Source organism: Drosophila navojoa, chromosome 4 (assembly GCF_054131105.1).
Source record: "Drosophila navojoa isolate 15081-1374.11 chromosome 4, UAZ_NAV_1.0, whole genome shotgun sequence".
Classification (NCBI taxonomy): Eukaryota; Metazoa; Arthropoda; class Insecta; order Diptera; family Drosophilidae; genus Drosophila; species Drosophila navojoa.
Window position 1 is genome coordinate 5387242 of NC_142892.1, and position 26984 is coordinate 5414225.

The 26984-nt window shown below is 38.9% G+C and overlaps 4 protein-coding genes across 6 annotated transcripts in view; 3 read left to right on the plus strand and 1 right to left on the minus strand.

Moving 5' to 3' along the window:
- The window catches only part of LOC108651448 (uncharacterized), a 36754-nt gene that overhangs the window by 4146 nt on the left and 5624 nt on the right, over positions 1-26984 (minus strand). The window lies entirely within an intron of this gene.
- Positions 5543-6850, plus strand: LOC108650114 (uncharacterized). Its single transcript, XM_018099231.3, has 2 exons — positions 5543-6294; positions 6363-6850. The coding sequence occupies exons 1-2, from the start codon at positions 5900-5902 to the stop codon at positions 6814-6816; spliced, it is 849 nt and encodes a 282-aa protein (XP_017954720.2). The 5' UTR covers positions 5543-5899; the 3' UTR covers positions 6817-6850.
- Positions 13903-16034, plus strand: LOC108651457 (cuticle protein 8). 2 transcript variants are annotated; one of them, XM_018101181.3, is made up of 3 exons: positions 13903-14076; positions 14200-14428; positions 14551-16034. In XM_018101181.3, the coding sequence occupies exons 1-3, from the start codon at positions 14071-14073 to the stop codon at positions 14721-14723; spliced, it is 408 nt and encodes a 135-aa protein (XP_017956670.1). In that variant the 5' UTR covers positions 13903-14070; the 3' UTR covers positions 14724-16034. The 2 variants fall into 2 exon arrangements, with proteins under 2 accessions (XP_017956670.1, XP_089115614.1); XM_089259488.1 differs by lacking the exon at positions 13903-14076 and having other exon boundaries at positions 14128-14428.
- Positions 16738-19714, plus strand: LOC108651453 (uncharacterized). Of its 2 annotated transcripts, none has more exons than XM_018101174.3 (4): positions 16738-16910; positions 17683-17815; positions 17879-18740; positions 19281-19714. In XM_018101174.3, exons 1-3 carry the CDS (start codon positions 16842-16844, stop codon positions 18670-18672), a joined length of 996 nt encoding a protein of 331 aa, XP_017956663.1. In that variant the 5' UTR covers positions 16738-16841; the 3' UTR covers positions 18673-18740; positions 19281-19714. The 2 variants fall into 2 exon arrangements, with proteins under 2 accessions (XP_017956663.1, XP_017956664.1); XM_018101175.3 differs by having other exon boundaries at positions 19436-19714.

Here is a 26984-nt window from a genome sequence, read left to right on the forward strand (position 1 = left end):
ATAGTAAAAATGTTGTCTAAAATAAAAGATCTGCATATGTAGATTGTGGCTTGGACTTTATAGTGTTCTTTATAGTTCGTATACTCATACTCTTTATAAAATATTTATTTATGGTACTTTGAATAGACTTGTACTTGCATTAGACTCAAGCGTAATTCATGGCAAATCTATTTCTGGTCACATATTAAATTAGCTCTCAATATCAAACTGATTTGTCGATTATCACAGCATATATACAATTCTTCAGCTGCAAACTTTTCGCGCACTCATTGACGATTGGCAATTAAAATTGCATTTTGCCAGCCTAGTTTATCAGATGTCTACGTGGCACGACATATGCCAGCTGACCCATATATAAGAGCACACATGCACACATATACGTGCATATGTCTGTTGCGCAGCGAGAGTCAAAATGTTGGTCAGTGGTGCGATTGTCAGATAGCCAGAGGCTGGCTCTAGCTCTGGCTCTAGCTCTGGCTCTAGCTCTGGCTCTAGCTCTGGCTCTAGCTCTGTCTCTGGCTACCGGTTAAAGCTTAGTTTAGTTCGTCGTTGCAGTTCGTTGTTCAAGTCTTTCGTTTTTGGCTAGCCAACAACAAACGCAGGCAAATTAGTCAAAAGGCAGAAAATAGTTACAATTATATAAAAATCTAGTTGCAGTAAACTATATATATATATAGAGTTATATTTATATATATGCATATATAGATGTATCTTTGTGTGTATCCAAGTGCCAAGTGGGCGTTGCATGCTTGCCTTTCACTTTCTAGCGCCACAGCTGACAGGATGTACATACATATGTATGTGTATATATGTATATGCTCGTATAAGTTTATCAAATTGCACGCTTATATAATAGACTCTGCCTAAATGCTTTAATACAAAAAAATCTCTTGTCGCTTTTAATGCTTTTTGCTTAGCTCATAATTAGTTGAACTTTGCAAACAACTGCAAACAATGTTGTTTGAGCTGCTGTTGTTGTTGTTGTTGTCTGAATTGTTGCTGTTGCTGCTGCTGCTGCCTCGTTTGTTGTTCAATTGAGACATTATTCAATTTGTGACAGACGCGAGAAAATTTAACGGCCATAAAAATAACAAAAGCAAAGCCGACTTAAAGCGACCCCAAATTGACAACAATTAAAAGCATTTACTTTGGCTAAATCCCAAGGCGTTGCAGTTCTCGATTTCGGTAACAGCCCAATGCAATTGGGCCCAAGCACGACTACAGGATACTCAGCATGAGCTTCAGTCTAGGCTTTCGATTGTGTAACTGAGGCATTTTAATTTCAAGGGGTATATTGCTTTGTCTATGCTTTCTGGAAGAGTTTAGTATTTTAGTATTTTTTCTACCTATTTATGAATGCCTAAGTATTTTTCTTTTTCTTTCTCATAGGCTCTGCCTTTCTCTATAAAATTCGGCTCTTTTTCATCTATAGCCGATTTCCTTCTCACTCTTAATGTTCTCATACTTCTCACTTATTTTCTACTCTCTTTCTGTCTCTCTTTCTCTTTCTCTTAGTCTCTGTGCTCTTCTTTCTCTTTCGCAGCCCCTCCGTATATCTATTTCCATCCATTTATCGATCTTAATCTCTCATCTCTCCTCTTTCTTCTTCATTTCTTTGATCCCAATTTTAGTTTCTTTTGTTTTCAGCATTTTTACTTCTTCTCCTCTCCAACCAATATACCCCGCATTGCCCGCCTCCGCAACAAACATTCGCCGTTTAATGAGCACCAAAATTGTAAATTTAATTTATAGCGCTTGCAGCGCTTTTTGTCAGACGACAAATTTCGTAATTTCTGCACTATTTTATATTGAACAACGACAAACAAAAAAAAACCCGCTGCAGTTGTCGTTGTTGTTGTTGTTGTCGTTGCTGTGTGTAAACTATGCCGACTCAGCATGGACCTCGGCTTGGTTGCATGTCAAAGGTGCATTAAACATGCCGCCAAGAATCGAAATCGTATCGCATTAAATCGCTTCGCGTCTGTTTGACTCCGGTTCTGTTCCATTTTTGTGGACTCGCTTTAATTGGCACCTCGACACCACTCACTCCTTGTGTGTGCGTGTGTAGGTGCACTTGATAGCGCTGCATGGCTCACATTGCGTCAATTTATGTGACACGCATTTTGTGCATTGTCAAAATTGAAATACGCGCATTTGTTTTCGCACATTGTAACACGCTCGCCACAACTGGACAGCAAATGTTGCTGCTGTGCCACAGCTGACAGCAGCAACTGTTGCAAGCAGTCGCCAGCAGCAACGGCAGCAATTGCTGCCTATGAATAGCTATGGCTTTGCTCACGCAATGCGTTGTGACATTGAGTTACGCATGCTCAAAAATATTGAAAGAGATCTACTTTGTTTGAATTCTGATATCTTGACAGATATTTCAGCTTTAGGCTATTGGGTTGGGGAATTTGTGAGCTAATTATTTTAAGTATTAAATAAATTTAACGTGCAGCTGTTTGAGGCTGTCTCTTTCTCTGTCTGACACAAATTTGACCTTGAGTTGCTGCCCTTTTTTCCATTTTTTATTCCCAATCTTACTCCAAATTTCCCTCACTCCTCTCCTTCTATCTCTCTCTACATCTTACTCTCTTTTTCTCACACTCTCTCTTCTAAATCTTCCTCTCTCCCTCTTTCGATCACTCTAGATTTCTCTCTCCCTCTCTACCTATCTATCTGTCTAGATCCCCTCTCCCGTTCGATCTCTCTCTCTCACTCTCAAGAACTTGCTCACTCTCTAAGTCTCATTCACTCCCTAGATCCCTTTCACTCTCTTGATCTCCCTCTCTCTCTTTTTGTCTACGTCTTTCTCGCTCCTTCTCTATGTCTTCTTCGCTTCTTCGCTTTATCCCTGTTTCTTTTCCTAGTGACTCACTTACCTTACCTCCATCTCTACCTCTATCTCTTTCGCTCTCATTCTACTGTCTCTCTCTCTCTCTCCCTCTCTCTCACTCTCTTCCTCTCTCTTGGTGTTTTCCACATTTTAGGCTTCACTCTAGATTTCTAGTACGTACCTATTCTCTTAACTCTCCGGTATATAAAAACTGTTTCAGGAAGTCTTTAGGTAACTCGATCTGAGTTCAATGTGAATGAGCTCAACTAAAGCTACTACAAAGTTTGTTCATTCAAATTTATTCAATCAATCAATGCTTAAAATGCACTAAATAATTGAAAATTTCAAATTTTTCAAATACTATTATTTCGCTTACGTAGAACACACACAAAAACTACCAAAGTATGAGGCTAATGGAACCGCTTTTACTTGCACTCGCATTTCAATTTCATTTTCACATATACACATATATATGTGTATGTGTATGTGTGTGTGTGTGTGTCTGCTGTTGCAATCTGGCGCTGTAGCTGACCAGAGGCTGACGAGGCAAATGAAAATGAAATCAAAGCTAAAGACAAGCCAGAGCAGTTAATAGTGAAAATGGGGGAATTGAAACTGGAAACTGGGCAATGCGAGATGTGGTGAAGCTGTGAGCTGTGAGCTCTTTGCTGTTAGCCGTTAGCTCTTAGCTTGTTGTTGAGTGAGACTGGAACGTTGTTCGACTTACATAATCACTAGAGATAGAAACAGAGCAAAGCAACGCGCGCAAAGAAAAAAAAAATGCAATTTATTGCAAGAAAGAAATCTGGCAGACATTGTCTACACTCTGTCTACTTCTCCTGCTCCTCCTCCTCCTCCGGCTGCTGCTGCTGCCAGGCCTCTACAAAACTCCTACTCGTTGTCTGGCTGACTATTTAGGCCTTTTGTCTGGCTGACTGCCTGGCGGACTGGAGCGAAGCGCGTTCACAGTTTGGTCAGCAAACATGATTTTTTGGCATGTGGCTTAGTTTTGCTTTTAATAGACTTTGATTGCACAGTTTGGTTGTTTGTTGTTTGTTGTCCCTCATGCCAGACGAACAGCAACAGCAACAGCAACAGCAACAACAACAACAACAACAGCAATGACAACGATTTGCATTGCAACATGGCGCCGCAGCATAAGTCATAATGCAATGGCACATTATTTGGCTCATTCGGGTCTGCGTGCCACTCGGCCGCTAAAGGGCACAAAACGAAAGACTTAGGCAACGAACTGCTGCCGTCTTAATTACGACTACCATAAAAAACAAAAACAACAATAAAAACTTGCGAATTTGCAATTGCTATGAAAGATGAGCATTGAGCGATTCTTGCAGCCAGCACCAGCCCAAGCGGCCCGAACAGCATTTGTGTAATGGGTAATTAAGCGACTCCTCATCGGCCAACAACAACAACAAGTTTTCCCACGATGACCGGCTGACTGCTTGACTCGCCTGCCCGGCTGTCTGGGCTACTGTGTGTGCACTCGTGCTTTTTTTTATTTTTTTTCTTCTCTTTTTAAAGCCCAAACAAACAGCCGTCAAGTAGCAGAGGCCAATGATATATGCATTTTTCATGCCAAACAACAGTTGCAGGCAGCCAGCCAGTCGGCCAGCAGGCAACAATGCGACTCGCTTATAAATTAGAAGTAGTCAAAATAATAGCCATATTTCTTTGGCGGAACCCTCATACAAAAAAAGGTCAAAGCTGCACCAACAACAGCAGCAACAACAACAATAATAATAAAATTGCAGCTGCGTTTGCTTTTTGCTAGATTATCATGACTCGAACTGTTCGATCTATAAGCAAGCATTATAAGCATCGCCTACAGCTTCAAGTGCTGCAGCTAATCAACTGAACGCACTTAAAGCGATTTCCATGTCCAAGGGGAAGGTATACATATATCTCTCTCTCTCAGTGTGTGTGTGTGTGTGTGTGAACAGGTGTGCCCAAGCCTCTTAGCCAAATTGGTCAGCAACACTTGAAATTATGAGATGAGCTTAACAAGCAAATGAAATGGCAAAAAAAAAAGAAGCGAAAAAAAACTGTGTGCAAGCATGCAAAGCAATTAATGAGCTTTAAATTCGCAATGCTCAAATATTAGATATAAATAAGAAATATGCATATAATAATTGTATAAGTGCAGATGGAATTTGTTTTCTTAAGGCGGAAATTGCGAATTGCAGTAGATTAACAGATGATAATAGGATAGATATTTAGTAAGAGGAAGAGGGAGAGTAAAGGAGGTGTTTATCATAAGAATATTATATATAATATATGTATATAGTACTATATCTATTTAGTTAGGAGAACAGGGAGAGTAGAGCTTGTGTTGAGCATAAGAATATTATATATTATATATATAGAAGATAAAGAAATTATAGAGCATACAAAACATATAGAACACATACATAAAACATAAAGAGCATATAGACCGTATATGTATATCATATAGAACATCTAGAGCATATATGTAGAACATATACCCCATCTAGACAGAGCTCATAGCCCCATTGCCACATCATTTAACAATGCATTCTCACTTGAGGCCCTCTTGAAATGGCCCTTGATTTTAGCCTCTTGACCAACTCTGGCCAATCGTGAAATACCCAACCCCATTACCCAAACAATTCTCTTTCATTGATGACGTCACTCGCTGAGGTGTTTGTTAGGAAGTTTGCAATCAAGTGGGCAAATGGAGACCACAGCGACAGAGGCGTCTCAGTTGGCCAGTTCCACTTGGATGCGGTTGGCCATTGAAGCGCATAATTTGTGCGGAAATATGCAAACAAAGGCGATGAAAAAAAAAAAAAAAAAAATTGATTTGTGGTGACAGACAGGCTGAACCTTTCGCCAGTGCTTGGGCCAGTATATAAATAGCCAAGAAGTGCCATATTTCACGCTTAGTATTTAGAGAAACGCGTGGATTAAATCAGCTGCGAGACGCGCGTGCCAATCAAAAACAAATTGAGGAGAGAGAGAGACAGAGAGGGAGAGAAGGAGAGAGAGCGAGAAACATTGAAATTCAATCAACAAAAAACTGCAATGAAGAAGCGACAACGCACAAACAAACAACCAAAAGCAACAACAACAACAACAACATTTGACGGTTTAAGCTTCCGCATTACGTCGACTGCGTCGGCACGCGTCAAACGGCAGGTGTTGTGGCTGCCAGTTCATCTGCTTTTGGCTGTGGCGATCATCTGCTCGCTCGGCGGCTGCTGCTCCGCTGTGGGCTATTCCTATGCGAGATTCGAGGGTCCGGTGGCGGGGCCGGAGCGTCTGGTCACCGTGCACGATGACTATGGCGGCGGCACGCACTCGGATTATGTGGCACGACCCGAATATAGCTTCGCCTATGGCATCGAAGACGGCGAGGCGCGCGTGCTGCAGAATCGCAAAGAGACGCGCAACGGGGACGAGGTGCGCGGCGTGTACAGGTAGGTTGTCCAGTTGCCAGCTATGTCTGGCATGTCAACGCATTATCATTAACGTCGCCAACACGCAGCGTAGTCGATCCTGATGGCACACTGCGCGTGGTCAAGTACACGGCGGACGATGCGAACGGCTTCCAGGCGGAGGTGATTACCAATGGCGTGGCCAGGCTGCATGGCCATGGCAGCGAGGCGGGTGGGCCAGCTCATGTGGAGCAGCAGGTGGAGCATGAACAGGGCAACGAGCTGGATGATGAGGCAGACGAGGCTGGCGCTGAAGAGCATGAGGAGGAGGAAGGGGAGGAGGAAGTGCCTCAGCGGCAGCGAAAGAAGCCTGCCAAAGGTCAATATAAAGTTCATGAGCATCAAGGTGACGACGGCGACGAAGGTGGGGAGGAGGAGGAGGAGGAGGGCGATAATGAAGGCGGTGGCGATCATGAGGAATACGAAGGCAGCAGCGAAGAGGGCTACGAAGATGCTCACACGCATAGTAAGCAGCAGGAGGAGGATGACAGCGAAGAGTATTAGAATACTTGGTATTTTTGTGGTATTTAAAATTATCGCAAAAATAAGCTCAGCTTTGTTACTATTAAGTTTTCTGTGTGATATATGAAGAAATCTAAAATGAATCATTTCCAATGCTCACATCCATTGGTATTGCTGAATATACCAATAAAAATACTTTAAAATATTAACGGCTACAGAATTTATCTGGCACTTTAAGCAGCTAGATTAAATAATTATAATATTCAGTACTTTACTGCTATGGCAAGGCATAGAAATAAAATACCAAAAAATACCGAAAATACCGAAAAAATACCAAAAGTACAGAATGCGTTTGTAAAGGCAACACCTTTTGGGTTTTCATATTCTTATGAACATAGCTAGATTAAATAATTATAATATTCAGTACTTTACTGCTTTGGCAAGGCGTAGAAATAAAATGCCAAAAATACCGAAAAATACCAAAGGTACAGAATTCGTTTGTAAAGGCAACACCTTTTGGTTTTCATATTCTTAATGGCCCTAGCTAGATTAATTAATAACGCAAGGCATAGAAATAGCGAGATTAAATAATTATAATATTCAGTACCTTACTGTTTTGGCAAGGCATAGAAATAACATACGAAAATACAAAAAATACCGAAAAATACCAAAAGTACCGAATTCATTTGTAAAGGCAACACCTTTTGGTTTTCGTATTCTTAATAACCCAATTTGGTATATCTCTTTAGGCTGCTAAAAATACCGTAAATATTATGAATATACAAATTTACTACAAAGTATACTAAAATGAACCACATCATGTGAACAAAACAAAAAATACCAAAAAAATACCAAAACGATTTATTATTAAAAACAACTACACATACATCAGGGTTAATTGACAGAAAAATTTTAATAATAAATATACTAACAAGTCAATTATCATTTAAAAATACATACAACAAATTATCAATATTAATTGAAAGCTAGACACCCAAAAATCTACAAAAATCAATTATTTAAAAAATACCAAAATCAATTACCAAATATACTAAAAAATACCAAAATCAATCGTAGCATATTTAAATGAGGGTATATTGATTTATGATTAGCTCTGATTAGCTAGCAAATATTATTGGTATTTTTGGCTTAAATACTAAACAAACTAACTTACATGAGCAAATATATTCGGTTTCTTTTTCAATCTAAAAGCTAATTGATATATGTGTCAGACTACTTTGTTGCTGCTGGGAATGGCTTTGCGTAATCCAACCGAACTGACCAAAGAGCGACTGCTGCAGCTGCAGCTGTTGGTGGCAGTGAAGCGTGTGCGTTGCCGTTGCGTTCGATCGGAATCAATCAGGCGCAGCAGCCGTCGCAGCAGCAGCAGCAATTGCTGCAACCAGGCATCGTATGTGTGCTCCACTTGGCAGCCGAGCCAGCGCAGAGTCCATTTCGTCACTCGCTTAATTCATACGCGCAAATGCGCAAAATCGCATTAAATGTGCGAACATTTTTTAAGAGCAGAAATAGGAGGAGAGACGCAGTGCAAAAACAGAAATTGGATCAAACGACTTTTGTATGCGGTAATGCGGCCGAAATGGCACTAACCAACTGACCAGATGCAACAGGTGCAGCAGCAGGCAGAGGAGGAGCAAGACAAGTTGAGCAGGAGGAGTAGTGGTGCAGTGGAGCAGTGGAGCAGTGAAGCAGCTGAGCAGCTGAGCAGCTGAGCACCTGGCAGCGTGACCAAATGCAGTTAGTTTATCTCACAATTGAGCTGGCGACACAATTGGGCTGGCAGCCGTTTGGCATTTGGCTGGGCTTCATGTGTGCCTAATTGACAAGCAAGCGCCTTATTATTGTAGTTTGGCCAACCAAATAGTCCGGCAGCCAACAGCCAGCGCACTAATAGCATCCCAAGAGTGGTGCCAGCGCATTGCGCCAGCCAGATGAAGATTTATGGCGTGCCGCTTAGAATGACGCGCTGCCTCCAAAACTGGACAGCATGCGTTCGGCCAGACGTGCAAGAATGCAGCCAGCGAAAATGTTTTAATTAGACGCAGATGCAATCGGATAGGGCAAAAGCACACGAAAATACGTGGGCAGCTCTGCTGGCATCTCTAGCAAAGGCGCAATTTAAATGAGCAATCCGAGTAGATTTAATAACGTAATCAGACTTTAGTATATAATTAAAAAAATTTTTTTTTAATTTTATAATATTTCATATAAATATATATCATTTTGTCTGAAAAAATAGTTTTTGTTTTACGATTTTTAATAAATTTTATTTAAATTAATTTAAAAGTATTTTATTTTCAACAAAAATGATTGTTATTATTTATAGCAATTTAATAGTTTTTTATTATTTGAAAAAAAAAAAAAAAATTTTTAAATTAAAAAAGATAAGAAAATAATATAACTAAAATTAAATTAAAAATAAATAAATAAAAAATTATATAACAAATTTATAAATAATTTCAAAGTGAAAATTAAATTATAATAAAAAATAAAAACAATTAATATATAAATAAATTCGAAATAAAAATCTATTATATTTGAAAAAAAAAATAATAATAATAAATAAATAATTGTATATACGGAATTTAAATGAAAAAATATTTCATTATTTTATATTTATTTTTAAATTATTTTTTATTTTATTTTCATTTTTATTTTTTATTTTTTTGTTTGTCAACCACAATTTGATACAAACATCTCACGCTCTAAGTGCATGTGCAACAGACCCTTTTGCTGACCGAGTTTTATATTACGTTTGGTAAGCTGAAATTGAATAGCGAGCTTCCCCAAGGAAACGCAGCTCAAGTGAAAATGCAACGGATGTGCAGTGATTGCCAGCAGCAGCGGCTGAAAGGAAATGCCACATTACGCATACGCAATGTAGTGCAACGATAAAAAAAAAAGCTAGATTAAACTGCCAACTCGAATTACATTTGGGCGCTATGACTTTGACGGCCTTTCTAAAAGCTGACCATTTGCATGAGTGCAGATAAATCAATGTCAGTGCATAGCAGACAGACAGACAGACAGACAGCCAAGTCATTAAAATCAATGCAAAGTGCGTTTAAATGTTCAACGAGAACCGACTGCAAATAGGCAATCGAACCATTGTCCAAATATTTTTGCGCTGCAGCGCATAAATCAAGATTAAAACTTTGTTCTACTTAGCGCGTGAGACGTGCGAGACGTGGCCTAAGATCAAGCTGCATGCGATTCGAATGCCAGCATATTTGTGGCATGCGTCGACAGTTGGGCGCTTGAGTAGCGCAGGTGCCGCAATTAACGCAGTCATCGAGTGTCTCGCCCCCGCAGCGATGCGAACAATGGCACTGCAATGACTCTCAAACTGTGCGGCAGCATTTGTTGCGCAATCGCTAGACAAAAACACACAAAGACAAAGCGTGCTCCACTCTGTTCAGCTGCTGACCAACTAACCAACTAAACTCCAAAAGGCTTCAAATCGAACTCGCTTCCCCTCGACCCACCTCGTTCGCTCGCTAGCATCCACCTTCTCCTCCTTCTGCTCCCCCACAGGTTTGCTCTTCAAGTGCGATCGCGATCGTGACGTGGCCAACTTGTTTGCTTAGCTTAGCCTCTGGCTCAGCATCAGCTGCATTGTTGTTGCAGTTGTTGTAGTTGTTGTTGTTTGCCTACAATTGTTTGAAATGGTTTCTTTGGTTTTTTCGCTGCTTTCGGTAAATGTGTCGCCTTTAAAGTCACTTTATGTAAGTCGATTCTGTTTTGCCTTCCACCACCAGCTCAGTGGAGTTCTCTTAGCCACGTCTTTGCTGAAATTTTCCCATCGTAGCCAAGCACATGTGGCCGACCACTTGTGTGCTCTTTCAGCCAGAAGATATAATAATAATTTTCTGATATGTCATGCAAGAACATTTTCGTGCTGCTCAACGGCAAAGTTGACTTTATTTTATTTTTATTTATTTATTATTATTTTTTTTTTCTTTGCTTTGTTGTGGGCGTTGCAAGCAAATGCGAGTCAGCGTGTCCAAAATTTGACAGTCTAGGCAGAGATAAGTGAACGCCCCATGTGGCTAAACGAATTGAGCAAGTTCGATATGTCGATGCGATAGTTCGCATTCAGCTGAATAGAAGGCGCCAAGGCGCGATTTGTGGCTCTGTCTCGCTTGGCCAACTCAATTCAATAATTATATTGATTAAATTTAATTACTGCCCAGATTAGCGACGCTTTACGGCTTATTGATTAAACGAGTTGCAAGGCTTTACAGTGCGAGTGCAGACTGTAAAATACCCTGTACTTGGATTTGCATTTGCTTCAAATAAATCATTTCAGCTGGAATATTTATTTTTATGTAGGATTAAGAATTGAATTGCGTAAATTAGTAATTAAAAAAATATATATATTAATTTTTTTTATTTATTTTATATTTAATCGTATATTTAATATATAATTATATTTAATTTCAATTTTATTAAATATACATACATATATATTTATTTTATTTATTTTTTAATATATATATTGTTATTTATTTACTTTTTTGATTTAAAAAAATCAATATGCTTGTGTTGTCAATATGTGCTTATATATATTTATTTAATACATTTTTTTTTTAATTTATATATTTTTATATATTTTTTTTATTTAAAAAAACCAATATGCTGTGTGCTTATTTATTTATTTATTTATTTATTTTTTTTTTTATACCCTGAACCCATTGAAAATGGGAAATCAGGGTATAATGGTTTTGTTAAAAGTATGTAACAGGCAGAAGGAGGCGTGGCAGACCCCACAAGGTATATATATTCTTGATCGGGGCGACAAGCTGAGTCGATTTGGCCCTGTCCGTCTGTCTGTCCGTCCGTCCGTCCGTCCGTCCGTCCGTCCGTCCGTCCGTCCGTCCGTCCGTATGTATGAACGCGTCGATCTCAGAAGATATAAGAGCTAGAGACTTCAACTTTTTTTTAAAATGTCCGTATATATCACGCGCAGATCGAGTTTATCACTAAAAAACGATAACTCATTCCGATATTTTTTTATCGATAAAAAACCTTATCGAAGATCACTTAAAAAATTATATCTCCTACATCTTTCAAGCTAGAGTCTCCAAATTCAAAATGTATATAAAGATGTATTTTATACAATTTCGGTTTTTGTTAAAATTTACCCCCCACCCCTAAATCCACCCCCTCACCCTCATCTTTGTAAAAGTCGTATATCAAATACTAGAGACTTGTGCTTCGGTATACACATACATTTAAACATTATGATTACGTTCTGAAAGTTTCATTACGATCGTACGTCTAGAAATTAAATTATTCAACAAATAAGTTCTCAAAATATTGCCACACTGCAGCGCAACCCAAGCGCAATCGCCTATATATGTGAGTGTGTGTGTGCGCGTGAGTTTGTATGTATGCGTGTGTGTGTGTGTGCGTGTGTGTTTGCTAATTATTATTGAATATAAGTTGCTTGTAGGGTTCAGGGGATCTCGTAGTCGAGCAGTCTCGACTAGAGCTTTCTTTCTTGTTTATATTATTTTTTGCTTTAATTTTGTAGAAAAAGGGCATCACCGACTTCAAAGTACCTATTTGCGGCCTAAGAGCTGTCCATTTGCCGATTTGCCACGCCCCCAATATAATTTTTGAGCACGTTAATGGAGGGTGTCAACGGTAATTTAGTCGTTAAATTTTGAAGTTTAAGCTCCAACACTGCAGAAAATACAATTTTTACGGCTGCCACGCCCCTCATTAATTATAATTATATATGAGTTATGTATATATAATTGCTTTAGGGCTGTAAACCAAAATATATATACCAAATTATAATACTATATTGCCTACCTTAGTATTATTTAGAAAAGAAGTTCTTGGCAGAATTTTATATATAAATTTCAATTATTTATAATTTTGTAAAAGTCAATATTAAAACATCATCTAATATTAATATATACCATATTTTCTTTAAAACTTCAGCAACAAATAATTGCTCTTGCAATAATAGTACTATTTTTACCAGAAGTTTCCAAATACATTCACAGTGGAATTAAAAGATTTTATTTTCATTGCCAGAGTTATTACACTTATGAGGGCAGCCCTTGCTCGACTTTAACTAGCCATAACTCTGTTAAACCTTAACTGATTCAATGGCTTGATATGATTTTGATCATGCTTTGACCTCGTCCCATTTGGCATTTAAGAGGGGAAAAAAACTAAGGTACATTATTTTGTAACTGTTGCATTATTATGAATATGGCGCAGGAAAAACTTGAAATACTCTACAAAGAAAAGGCAATTTAAATAGCTACACATGAAATGTTGATTGACAACGAGCGGTGTTTGATATGCGTGCGACAACAGCAACAACAACAACAACAACAACGTGAAATCAGCATAAAGTGCAAGAAGTAAAACCAAAATATGCGAGCATTTGCCAATATCGAAATTCCTGAGACACACACACACACACATGCATAAAAGTTCTGTGACAAGCAATTGCGTCAAATATGTTGTTGCTGTTGCAGTCTTTGTTGTTGCTGTTGTTGTTGCTGTTGCTGTTGCTTTGGTAATTATAACGCCGCCACAGATATGGTAATACTATTTGGAGAGACCAGCGTCTATTGGAGCTATTAAAACAGCCTCCGACTGTGAGTCGTAATTACCGCAACCGATCAATAAATAAACAGCTTTGGCTTTAGCAGCAGCAGCAGCAACAGCAGCAACAACAACAACCAGAGTAGTAGCAGCTCTTAAGTGTCACTTTCAATTGCTGCATTATCTGTCCTTAACAGATACACATTCAACTGCCGAAAACCAAGTCACAAAAGCTAGCAACGCCTTCACGGCCCAAGCAATTGCCGCACCCAGCAGCAGCAGCAGCAGCAGCAGCAGCAACTGCAGCAGCAGCAACAACTGCAGCAGCAGCAGCGATCTCAGCCGGCACATGCGTGGTCTCTCTATGACTCTGTCTGTAGCTACGTTGCCCACCCGCTGCCCCCACCTCCTGCACCGCCTCGACTGCTCAAAGCAGCAGCTGCAACTCGTTGCTGGCGTCGTCGTCGTCGCCATCGTCGTCGTTGCTATTCGCTGGCATCGCCTGCGCGCGCGTATATAAATACTTTTGGTCATCGTTGCAGACATCAGTTCAGCTTACGATTTCGTGCTACAAACGGTCCTCCAAAGCGTCCAAAGCCGTGCTTTAAGCAAAAGTTGTGCCAGTTCAGTTTGATATTTTGTTACGAATCCTTCGTCCTTAATTGTTCGCGTCGTGTGTCGTTCTCTGTGCTCAATAGAAACAACATGAAGGTACGACAAGTAGCAAAAAAAAAAAAAAAAAAACAAAAATAATATAAAATAAAATTTTAAAAAATTATGCCAAGTCGAATTGTGTGCAAGGATTCATTTCTCCTCTGCCTCTTCTACACACAGTACTTTGCTGCCATCGCTCTGCTGTTCGCCGCCGTCCAGGCTGTGCCCATTGAGCTGGGCCACTATGCCCCATCGCTGGTGCAGGTGCATCATGCGCCGGTGCTGGCCCATGCTGTGCATGCCGAGCCCGTGGCCTATCCCAAATACTCCTTCAACTATGGCATCAAGGATCCCCACACTGGCGACATCAAGTCTCAGGCTGAGGAGCGTGATGGTGATGTTGTGAAGGGTAAGCACGAGCAATAGACGCAAACAGAACACAATGACTTAGGACACAAACTCGATGGCAGACCAAAGACTTGAGCAACAAACTTGACATGGCCTAATCTATACTCTTTCGATTGCCAATAGGCCAATACTCGCTGGTCGAGCCCGATGGTTCTGTGCGCACCGTGGACTACACCGCCGATGACCACAACGGTTTCAATGCCGTCGTCCACAAGACCGCGCCCAAGATCATCGCACATGCGCCCATTGTGCACGCCCCCGTGCTGTCGCATGGCCCTCTGCTGCAGCATTACTAAATTCCGTGGAGTCGTCGAGTCATAAAGGTGCTCCCACACACACACACACACTCAACCACACAGCCACACTCAAGAATCAATATAGGAACAACAGGCAGATAAAACAGATCCATTGAAACAAGAATGAAAACAAAAGAAAAGAAAAGAAACAGCAAATATAAGCAAAAACCACGTTGTATGTAAGTAAAATGTAGCTAAGAAGTTTTTTAGTAGAAACGGGCGCCTTAGTGGGTGCCCGGCACCCGGCTGATCTGGCATGGCATGGACGAAGGAAATACGAACAAGAATAACAAAAATAAGGAAAACAAAAGCGAAAAATCGAAAAAACATAAACAAAAGCATAATGACTTGATCTTGCATGACAATGATGATGACGATGATGATGATAATGAGAATGATGTTGGCGAATGATAATGCTGATAATGTTTGATAGAAAGCGTTAACTGAAACAGCAACGGCAGCAGCAGAGATCACAGTACACAAAGTTTTTCCACATGGATATATATATATACATATATCAATATATATATATATGCTTGCATAATTTGTATATTTAATCAATGTTTCACATTAAACAGCGCACAGGCCAGCGAAGCTAACCGAACACAAGTGCAAAGCGAAAGCATCGTCCGATCAGAACTTTTAGAACTCCCCAATTAGTTTCCTCAATTTTCATTTTCAATGCTCTACACTTTTGTAATATATTTATGCAACTCTCACTTTCTCTCTCTATAACTTTCTCTCTCTCTCTCACTCTCTCTCGCTACCTCCTTTCGATGCCTGATCCTGTGCCCAAGCGAAGAACTGTTATGCCCAACACCCAGCTTCGCATTGTTTGCTTAATATTTAAGCAAATGGAAGCATCTTGTGCCATTTCAATTGGCGCACAGTTTGGCAAGCACTGTGTAGTTGGCCCTCGTGCATATTTTTGTTTCATTCCATTCAGTTATTATCAAAATCTCTGAGCCACATTCACTCACTGTCTCAACTGTCTCATAATCTCTTAGTCTATCTCGCTATCGCTCTCTCTCACTCACACTCTCTATCACTCACATTCTCTTTTGTTATTATTCAACGCTTTCAAAACTATCTCACTCACTCACTCCACTCAGTCTGACACTTTTGTATCTAGTTTCATTTGTTTGCATTTAGTATTCTTCACAATTTGTGTGTATTGTATATTTATAAACAATTTATGCCGCTTAATTATAATACCAATCTATATGTATATAAATGTTAAATGAAAAATCACAAAAAAAAAAAATCATTAAGTGTTGTCTCTGTTGATCGAAGAGGAAGAAACAAACAAAACTCTCACATGTCTCTCACACTCAAAGTACATTGAGTAATTATTTTATACAACAACCGCAAATTTCTTGATAAACACGACAACAAAATGCAGAAAAAAAAAAAACAAAAAAAATAATTACACATTATTATCAAATTATAAAAAAAAAATGTATTAATAGAAAACCACAAAAAAATGAATAAAAATCGAATTGAAAAAAAATCATGAATTTTTATTTTAAAATCTTGGCATTGCAGCAGCTACAAGAAAAGTTCTAAATTATATTAAAATCCAAAAGGAATTTAATTGAACAACATTTTAGATACCTTTAAATATTTAATGCTTTTAGTTTATTAACAAAAATATATATATTTTTTTAAGAATTTCTACTACATAATCTATTCTGATTGGTGTAACATTTATATAAGTTAAGATTATTTTATATATTTAGAATAGTATTTTTATCAAGCTAGTTTTTTTAATCATAAAAATACATATAAAATTTACATTTATAATTTTTTTCCTTTTCATTTTAACCTCTACAGAGGTCAAGTTTTTTTTTTTAGCATATTAGAAACAATTATGATAGAATTTCTTTCTCTCTTTTAGCTTCTTTTTCAGCAAATTAATTTGAATGAGCCCGCTGAAATATATTTAGCATATTCACAAACTCTTTCTAATTGAGCTCTGGGCTGGCTCAATTATGTTTCGGCTGTTTGTCGATTCAGTTGTCGATTCAGTTGGATTTTGCCATCGAAAGTACGCGCAACGTCTATAGAGTAGAAGTATTTGCTGATTAACCGAAGCAAAGCGAGTGACGCGCTCAACAAATGGGGATTTGCAGCTCATTAGAATTCACAATGGCAATTCCATCAAATATTTATCGGTTTTGGTTGTTTGTAAGTGCGTGAATATTTTATGAGAAATTGATTTTATTTGCGATGATGACATGCGTGAAGACGGGGAAATATATGTATATGTGATACAGTATTCATAGTCAGGAAAATCTGTCTAGAGTTGGTTGAGTACGAGTGGGTGGGTAGGTGGAAAAACTGTTTTTGAGCTGTCTATTATTTTTTAGACGACTATTAAGTGGTATTTGGTATACCTAGATAGCAATGAACTTCTATTGAAAGTGGTCTATTCATTGATTTAAAATTAGAATAGCTTTTTTAGCCGTAATTCTATGATTTTAATTAGGCTTTGACTAGTTCAATTTGCTTAAGCAATGAGAGTTATTCAACAGAATGGTAAATCGGTTTAGAGTGGCATTCGTCATGCTCTATAACTAGAAAAATCAGCGGCTCAAAATGTGGTATTAGTAGTATTTTTTCTTCTAGTTTGTCAAGGAACTCGAATATACTCTATGAATGTTAAGAAATTCAAGTCAGATAAATGATATTCAGTATAAAAGAGAGAAAGAAAGAGAAAGGTTTAGTTTAGTTTAGATGTTATCATGAACCAATTTCCACTAAATTCAAAGATCTTCCCTGCCCAAAATTATGCTTTAATCAAGTCGTATAAGCCATCGACTCTAACAAATCCAAGACATTTCCCCAGCAGGAAAACCTATTCACTATCAAATCCACTCAAAGCTTTTCAGTTAGTTCAAGCTTACAGATCTCGCTTACTAGCCGAAAAGTATGCACTAAGCTCTACTCTCTTTAACAGTTACTGATCGCAAAAGTATACGCCGCGTTGGCCACGCCAGTGGCAAATGGAAATGCAGCATACGAGCAGACAGCAGCGGAAAATTCGAACGGGCAGAGCAAGCTAAGCAACTACTTCTTGCACGATCCATACGGTAGGCTATGCCTAGACTAAAGAGAATGGAGAATCTTTTATGGGGAATTCATTGTCCATGCAGGTCCCAATACCTATGCCTTTGGCTACGAGCTGGAGGACGCACCGTCTGGCAACATTCAGTTTCGGGATGAGCGACGCTACTTGAATGGCAGCATTGAGGGCAGCTATGGCTACGTGCGACCCGATGGCCTCATCCAGGTGACGCGCTACAGAGCAGACGGGGACAGCGGTTATTTGGCATACTCCCAGAGCTATGCACCGGGCGATGAGCCGATGGACGCCGTTTGGCCAACGAAACGTCCGGATATATTCAAGACACAGCACGCGATGCAGCCGGCTGCAAATGTGAGCTGGGATGCCAAGAGTCATTTGAATGTGAGCGTGGATCAAGTGCAGCACGAGGTGGCCAAGCAGCTAAAGGAGCAGCATGGCCTGGACTTGAATCACATCGATGTCGAGCAGGATGTGCTGCAGCCGGCTGTGCTCGACATCGTCAATGGCAAGGCACCCCTGGTAAGCCAGCCCAATGGCAGTTTGGCCTTCGAGACGTTGCACAATTTCATCGACGAGGATTTGCCCCTGGTGCCGTTCGAGCTGCCAGCCGAGCAGCTGCTGGACCAGAGCCAGAGCAAATACAACAAAGCCAAGACCAATAACGATGAGAAGGCGCCGCAGACGGCAGCAAGTACTGCTGCTGCTCCTGCTGACTCTAGCACCACATTGCCCACGCCCCAGCCACTGATAGTGAACGATGGGGCCAATGCAAGCAGCTGGTACCAGCGAATCATTCAGGCGAATCGTCGCGAGTTTCTTGAGCATTTACCAAATTTGAATCAAGCTGAAAATGTATCATAAATGCGGCTGCTCCACTGTAGCCAACAGCATTGCCGACACGCCCCTTTGCAGCGTCTAATAAGCATTAGGTAAGCGAGCCGGCACTAGATCTTTCACTTTTTCAAACGAAAAAAAACTGAAGCGAACCCGAAGCGAGTTTTACTTTGCATAAGTAGAGCGAGCATTCCACAAGAATGCGATTAAAGCAAACAATCGCAAAGGCTTCAATTTACACTCGACTACATAAGACAGACACACTGACATACATATACATGCATGCATGCATCTATCTCTCTCGCTCTCTCTCTGTGCATATAACTTCTTGCATTTATCTTCCGGGTTTTTGGCTGGCATCTGCGCCGCCTTTGAAGTGTGCCTCATGGCTGGCGCCTTTGCATCAGCTGATGCCTCAATTTGCATTAGCATCGTCGTTAGCACCAGGAAGACAAGTAATGCCAGTCAGTGCGTTCGAACGGAAGGAAATGGCCAATGCATTTTTAATTTTCTCACTTTTTCGCAGTTTCTCTCGCTTCGCCTCATGCATATTTAAGCTGATTTATTGTATTGTCTCTCTGCTGCTCTTTCGTCTTCTTTCTTTTCTGTTTTTTTTTGTTTATTGCATGTTGCAGCACGCACGACACGCCGCGCCCGCCTTGAGCGTTATCTCTGAATTGCTCTTCAGTTTATGCAATGCGGCCAACAACAAGTTTTACTCGATATTTATACATTTCACATTTTACATTTAACATTTTTATGATTGGGTTTCTGCTTTTCTTTTTCGCAGTGCACATTTATTGTTGTCCGTCGTGCATTCACTTTTATTGCGGAGAAATGATTTATAAATGCTTTGACTACACTCACAGCAAGCTAATGAATGATTGATGGCTGCCTAATTATGAAGAGCTAACCATATCCATGCTAATGCCTAGTTTTAATGCTTATTAGATAGATTTCGGATATATCCCATATATGTATAAATAAATATATGTAGTGAAATATTAAATTTTAGTTATTTGTAGAGAGTTGATAGAATAAAGATTTGAATTAGAAATTTATATACAAATTGTTTTAATTTTTAGCATACGAATTTTCATTGGAAAATTTTAATAATTATTAGCATTTTTTCATGCCCAAATACTAAATTTTATTTATATGTTATTGACTTCTAAAAAAGGTTGCCTATTTAAAAACATAAGTGTATTTATTTATTAATATTATGTATTTTTTTTTTTTAAATCTTTAAAAATCGAATATTAAAAAATTTGATTTGCACTTTTAGCATAAAAATATATATAAACTAAAAATGAAAAAAAATAAATTAAATAAATTAATAAATAAATAAAAATATGATTTAATTTTTAATAAAACAGTTTTGATGTTGCCTAAAATTCATAAATTATATTAAAATATTTATTAAAATGTATATAATTGTATTGTATGTATGTATGTATATAATTGATGTATATAATTGATCTATTGTATTTTAAAATGTTTTCCTTTTTTTTTTTATACCCTGAACCCATTGAAAATGGGAAATCAGGGTATAATGGTTTTGTTAAAAGTATGTAACAGGCAGAAGGAGGCGTGGCAGACCCCACAAAGTATATATATTCTTGATCAGGGCGACAAGCTGAGTCGATTTGGCCCTGTCCGTCTGTCTGTCCGTCCGTCCGTCCGTATGTATGAACGCGTCGATTTCAGAAGATATAAGAGCTAGAGACTTCAACTTTTTTTTTAAAATGTCCGTATATATCACGCGCATATCGAGTTTATCACTAAAAAACGATAACTCATTCCGATATTTTTTTATCGATAAAAAGCCTTATCGAAGACCACTTAAAAAATTATATCTCCTACATCTTTCAAAATTAAAATTTACCCCCCACCCCTAAATCCACCCCCTCACCCTCATCTTTGTAAAAGTCGTATATCAAATACTAGAAACTTGTGCTTCGGTATACACATACATTTTAACATTATGATTACGTTCTGAAAGTTTCATTACGATCGTACGTCTAGAAATTAAATTATTCAACAAATAAGCTCTCATTATATTGCCACCACTGCAGCGCAACCGAAGCGCAATCGCCTGTATATGCGTGTGTGTGTGTGTGTGTGTGCACGTGTTTGTTTGTATGCGTGTTTGTGTGTGTGTGCGTGTGTATGTGCGAATTATTATTGAAATATCAGTTGCTCGAAGGGTTCAGGGGATCTCGTAGTCGAGCAGTCTCGACTAGAGCTTTCTTTCTTGTTTAAATATATACATATATGTACACATTTTTAAATTTGTGTGGGAAATATTTTTTTAAATTTAATGTATATATAATTTATAATTTAAAAATTTTGTAATAATTTTTTTTAGTTAAATTTTTGATTCACATTTTTGGTTAGGTTTCTATATTTTATAATTTATCATTTTATTAATTACTGCTATCACATATTTTCATTATTTTTTATTTCTTTATATCTCTTTATTGACTTCTTATTTTATGTGCATTTATTTATTTTATTTAATTTTTAATTGTAAAATATTATTTAATAATAAAATTACTTTCTAGGCTCTTTTTATTTATATTTATATTTATATTAATTACGTCTTTCATATTCAGCCAGCCACAGTCATAACTCTGCTGCGCGTTCTCTCTCAATTCGTTCGCCCACACATTTTTCGATTCGATTTGAGGGAGCGTGGCACCGGGAGTGGCATGAAAGGGCACGTGGCATGTGGTGCTGCCTGCCGGTTGGTGGTTGCACTGTTGCTTACTTTCATATGCACTCGAGTGTTTTATTGTATGTTAATTAAATTGCAGCCACATTCGTTGCGCTGCTGCATTATTTGGCATACATATTTGGTCATTAACTAATTTGCTGGCAGACCGCTGAGGTAATCACTTCATATATATATATATATGTATACATATATATTTTTTCTACCATTTGCTTTCATTATTAAATCAGGCAATTGCAAAATGCGCCCAGCGAAGAGACTGTGAAAGTTTTCTTTCTTTCTGATCTGAAGCGTTGCAAAGGCTACGTAACGTAAGCGCGTTACGTATACGCACTGTGGGCAGCATAAAGACTGTGACCGCTGCTGCAACTGTTGCTGCTGCTGCTGCTGCTGCGGCTGCAACTGTTGCTGCTGCACTTCAACTTAACATTGAACGGGTTTCGTCCCTGCACGCGACCATTAGAAATCGTTCGCTTTGGCCAAAAATTTATTTGCCAGAAATGTGTCGACGACGCCTGACAACTTGATTAGACGAGCCGTGGCGAATCGAGTTTGCGCCGGTTGCATAAATTTACCAATTTTATAATCTTGATATGACCAAAAAAAAAAAAAAACAGCTAAAAATCAACTGGTCAATTTCATAATATCCGGTTTGGAGCGCGCTTGAAAAGTTGTTAATTGTCAAACGTTGGGGGTTGCCAGCCAGCAGGAAAAACAGACAAAAGCAACAAAAAAAATAGTAGTTGAAGAAAAATAAGTGAAATATAAAAGAAAATAACAAGCGTGCATTCACAGCTGCTGCTGCCAAAAATGACGGCAATTAGCCGTCAGGCAGCCAGTTTGGCAAAATAAGGTAAAAGCATTTAACCTACTTTGAACTGCGGCATCGCTCTCGGCACTCTCGTAAAGCGCTTTTCGTTGTAGGAAATCATCGGCCAGCCGGCCATACTTTAAAGCCGCCAATTAATGAGCCCCACAGCAGGAGCCAAAATGTTGCCAAGGAAGTCGCCAGGGAAATGAGAAACGAGTTGAATTGTCGCCAGTGTTTCTTCCTCAAGTGCAAGTGACTGCGTGTGTGTGTGTACGTGTGTGTGTGTGTGTGTGTGTAGCATTTGCAATTCACATGCGTATTAAAATGCTTTCAAGATTTTCAGCAGCCGTAAATATTTTGATTAACGCTCACATAATTAGAGCAGAGCCCACAGCTACGGCGACTCACTGATTTCAATTCAATTGGAAAATTGTCTCTCGATGCATTCACAGGCTCCGATTTTCCTTTCCGTGTATTGCAACAGTCACACGAACACACACACACACACACACACACAGCTGAGACTCTGGCAGACTTATAGCTGCCATATGATATGATTATGTGATTTGGCAATTTGCATTTAATTAATTTCTGCAGCTATTTATTATGTCAACGTCTTGGACACGACAGCAGCGATGACAGCCTCAGCGAGTGCAGCAGCAACAGCAGCAACTGAATTCGTATTGCAATTGCAATTGCGACTACCGCATCGAATTAAAGCCAACATTAGGCTTTGTTTGGCTAACGTCGCGACATTTACCCAATTGTTTTGATAGATTATGCGGCCATTGTGCTGGGACACTAAATTGTTGCAAGTGGACTGAATGACAGAGGATGCGAGACTGTGAGAAAATGCTGTAGAGCCAAAGAGAGCTTAGAGGAAATTAGCTAGAGATAAGTAAAAGATAAGCAAACAGGAAATCAGGCTAACAGCCAGTCAATTAATCATTCAGTCATTCATTCAAGTCGCCGAAAAATGACTTAGTTTACTCCATCAATCATTCACTCAAGCAATCAGAGCGTCATTCAATGAGTCAGTCAATCAAAGGCTGTGCCAGTCATTCAACCAGTAAATAAAGCAGGCAAGGAACTCAGCAATCATCCACTCAATCACTAATCAGTCACTTAATCATGCAGTCATCTAATTATTGAGTCAATCATTCCACCTATGAGTCAATCAATCTATCGATCAATCAATAAGTCTAGCAATCAGTCACCCATCAGTCATGGCATCATTTCAAATTATAAATCAAACTAGTCTAGTCTATCTATCTATTATTATCTAGAAGATATCTTAAGTATCCTTACATACATAACCCCTTTAACCCCCTCTCAGCCTTTTACCACATTCTTCTCACTTCCTCATATTTTCATAACCCATTTGGCTCCTTTATGGAATTTTAATCACATTATCGCAATTAATTCTTCAGCTGACTTACAGCATAAGCAAAACCACGTTAAGGAAAGTAAACTGTTGATACGCCAATTAAAATTACATAATTAATTAAAAAACTAATTGAAATCGAAATTGAAATCAATTAACTGCCTAATTGAAATGTACAATAAATCATTTTTCTGTAAGCTTTTAGTTATTTTGACATAATAAATGGACAACTCAAATATTATCACACTTGCAGCAACACCTCGCACTCTATCTCGCTCTCACTCGCACTCAGCCTCGTTTAATGCTGCCTTGCAACATTCAAGACGTTGTCAACATGTTGCTAGAAATGTTGCTACGCACTTTTTTCGCTGGCAACTTTTGTTGCTAATGCTGTTAATTGATTTTCAGCACGTTAAGTTCAATGCGCCGCATCTCGCAGTCGCTAGTGGAGCTTCAAAGCAACGCAGACTCATTAGCAATGCGTGGAAAAAAAATCACAGCAGCAACAGCAACAACAGCAACAGTTGCTCATGTGCTTTTTGCCTTCAAATAAATGAATATGAATTGCAGTCAATAAAATTATGCCATAGCTCGAAGGCTTTCGCTAAAGCAACCAAAATGTAATTTTCAATTACGTGCAACGGCCGCAGCGGCAGCAACAACAATGCCTGTTGCTGTTGCGCAAGCTTGCTGCATAAAAGGATAAGCTTTACAACAACAGCAACAACAACGATTCCCACGACTACTTTGGAAAGATGCACGCGTCTCTTGCACCGAGGCTCGTTAGGAGGCCAGAGTCCAAATAAATATGAAACAATGAGACAAAAGTTGTTGCTGCTGCTGTTGCCTGTTGCTGCTGCTGTTACTAAGGCAGCCAAATGCCAGACAATCGGGCAACTAGCAACAGCGACTCACCATGTTGCACATGCACAGCAGCCGCACTTAATGCATGTACTAAATGTCCAACAGTAAATATGAGTTACTAGGTAATTGCCGGGCACTGCTACCAGCAACAGCAGCAACAACAGCAACAGCAGCTGCGCTAGTGACTTTTCACTTTTCGAGAGTGGAATTTGATTGAGTGGCTGTAGCAAAACTGAAAAACTATAACTAAACTATTTCTTTGGCTTAGACTAAAAATCAAACTAAAAATTAACACCTGCTGGCAGCAGGAGCAGCAGCAACAACAATCGACGCTTCAATGAGCAAACAAAATTGAAAATATTTGAGCAGCGTTTGCAACGATGACGACAACTTTTTCATAGACAGCCAAATCGCACAACAACACATCGAAATCAAGCGAAAATTGTTGTATTGTTATTGTTGTGTTTGCTTGCCAAAAAAAAAAACAAAGTGCCCATAGGGTATATCAGTTAAGGCTTGCAGCAGGTGTCAACAGAAATCGCATTGCAAGAGTGGAGAATGCTCTTAGGACATCATTTGAAACAGAAGTTGGGAAAATTATGCCTATACAATATGTAAATCGATAAATATGTATGTGATTCTAGGCATGTGTAAGAATTAATGTATGTACATATAAAAATTATATTATGCATGTTTCACTATGCCAAGCGTGTTGTATAGATTTCAATATATCATACAGTAAATTGTTAAGAATTCACTCACTCTCTCTCTCTCACTCTTTTACAGCTTCACCTTCACTCTCTCTCTCTCTCTCTCCCTCTCTCTTACACTCTATCAGCTTCACCTCCCTCTCTGTATGGCCCTGTTTTACTCTCTATCAGCTTCACCTTCTCTCACTCTCTCTTCCTCTCTCTCTCTCTCTCCCACTCTCACTCTCTATCTGCCTTTGTAGCTCCTCATTTTTCGCTCTCTGGAGTTCTTATTTCTGTCTCCCTCTGTCTACAACTCTCGTTTACACTATCTCAATTAAGTCACGCTCACTTTCTATCTCACTCTCCTATCTCCTTTACTCTCTCTCTCTCCCACGTCTTTCTCTCATTCTTCTGCTCTATAATACTTCCCTACAACTCTTTCTCTCTACCAGTCCTCTCTCGCCCGCCCGTCATCTTTGCCATTAACCTCAGCATGCACTGTCATTCTAACTCTCTCCATATCAAATCCTATATAGAGTATTCATTCGACTCATGTATATGTATAAGATTTGGTCGTTGCTCGCTTTCATTGGAGTGCACTGCATTTGGCATGAAATGAAAATAAAGAGTCGCTCGCACCGGCAACCGGGCACTGGAAAATTGTATCAACATTGCGTTCAATTTGCGTCGCTTCGCCAAATTGCAAAACATCTCGAAAAAGAGACGTTGGCTTTTCGGTATACTCCAGCTCCAGCTCCAGCTCCAGCTACAACTCCAACTGCTACTGCAACAACAACAAGTTGGCGTGTTGACTTGCGTTATATTTTTCACCTGCAGCAACACCAACGCACACACATACACACACACACACACATACTCATATCTGTATAGTTTAGTTTGTCGACCATAATTAAGCACTTATTTGATTTGCCATATTTTTGTTGTGGTACGTGCAAATGCTTTTTGATTTCGGGACTTGGCGGATTGGTAATCGTTAGAGACAAAATATATATACAAAAATGTATATATTTTCATTTTTGTTGTTTGTTTGACTCGTTTGGCTTGTCATGCTTTGCCACGTTGTCAAATGTTGTCGTCTTTAAATATAGCAATTAAAAAAAAAAAAAATGTAACTGCATTTAAAAGTACATCAACCTGCGCTGAGGCAAACTCCAGACAATCTTCAGAATTGAGGCTATGAATGAGCTGTGGATGATGTGAATATTGCCAAAGGTTGCACTCGAATTGGTAAACAAATTCAAATAGAACAACGAATGCAAAAGGCAAAAGTAAATAAACGAAATATAGCTTCAATGGAAGTTCAGATAGTGATGTTTGGGCCAGGAGTTGGGGAGTTCAAGAAACGTAAGGTGATCAGAGATTTGAGAAGGCAACTCCTATCGAGTAATAGATATTGATTTAAGTATAAACTAAAATGTTTACTAGATTATTTTTGCTTACCCTAAACCCACAGGCAGAAGGAGGCATGACAGACCCTATAAGGTATATTATAATGCATACTTGTTGTATAGTATATATAAAAAATTTAAAGGACAATCTGCCCCCACATTCGAGGTATTTTGTAGACAATCATTTAAAACTGAGTCATTTTTCTGTTATTTTCTGCTATCTCTCTCCAGCAAAAAGAGGAGATATTATGTAACCATAACAACTATAAATCTTATCTAAAAACTCTTTCCCAAATTCTTACCTTTTTTCAATTTACAAATAATAGATTTCCTGCCTGGGCACGATTTCAATCTACATGAACAACGAAAACAAATGTCTAACTGCATTCAAGGCTATTCGAATTACCGCTCATTAAAGTCTAACATCAGGCCAAAGCCCCCCGAA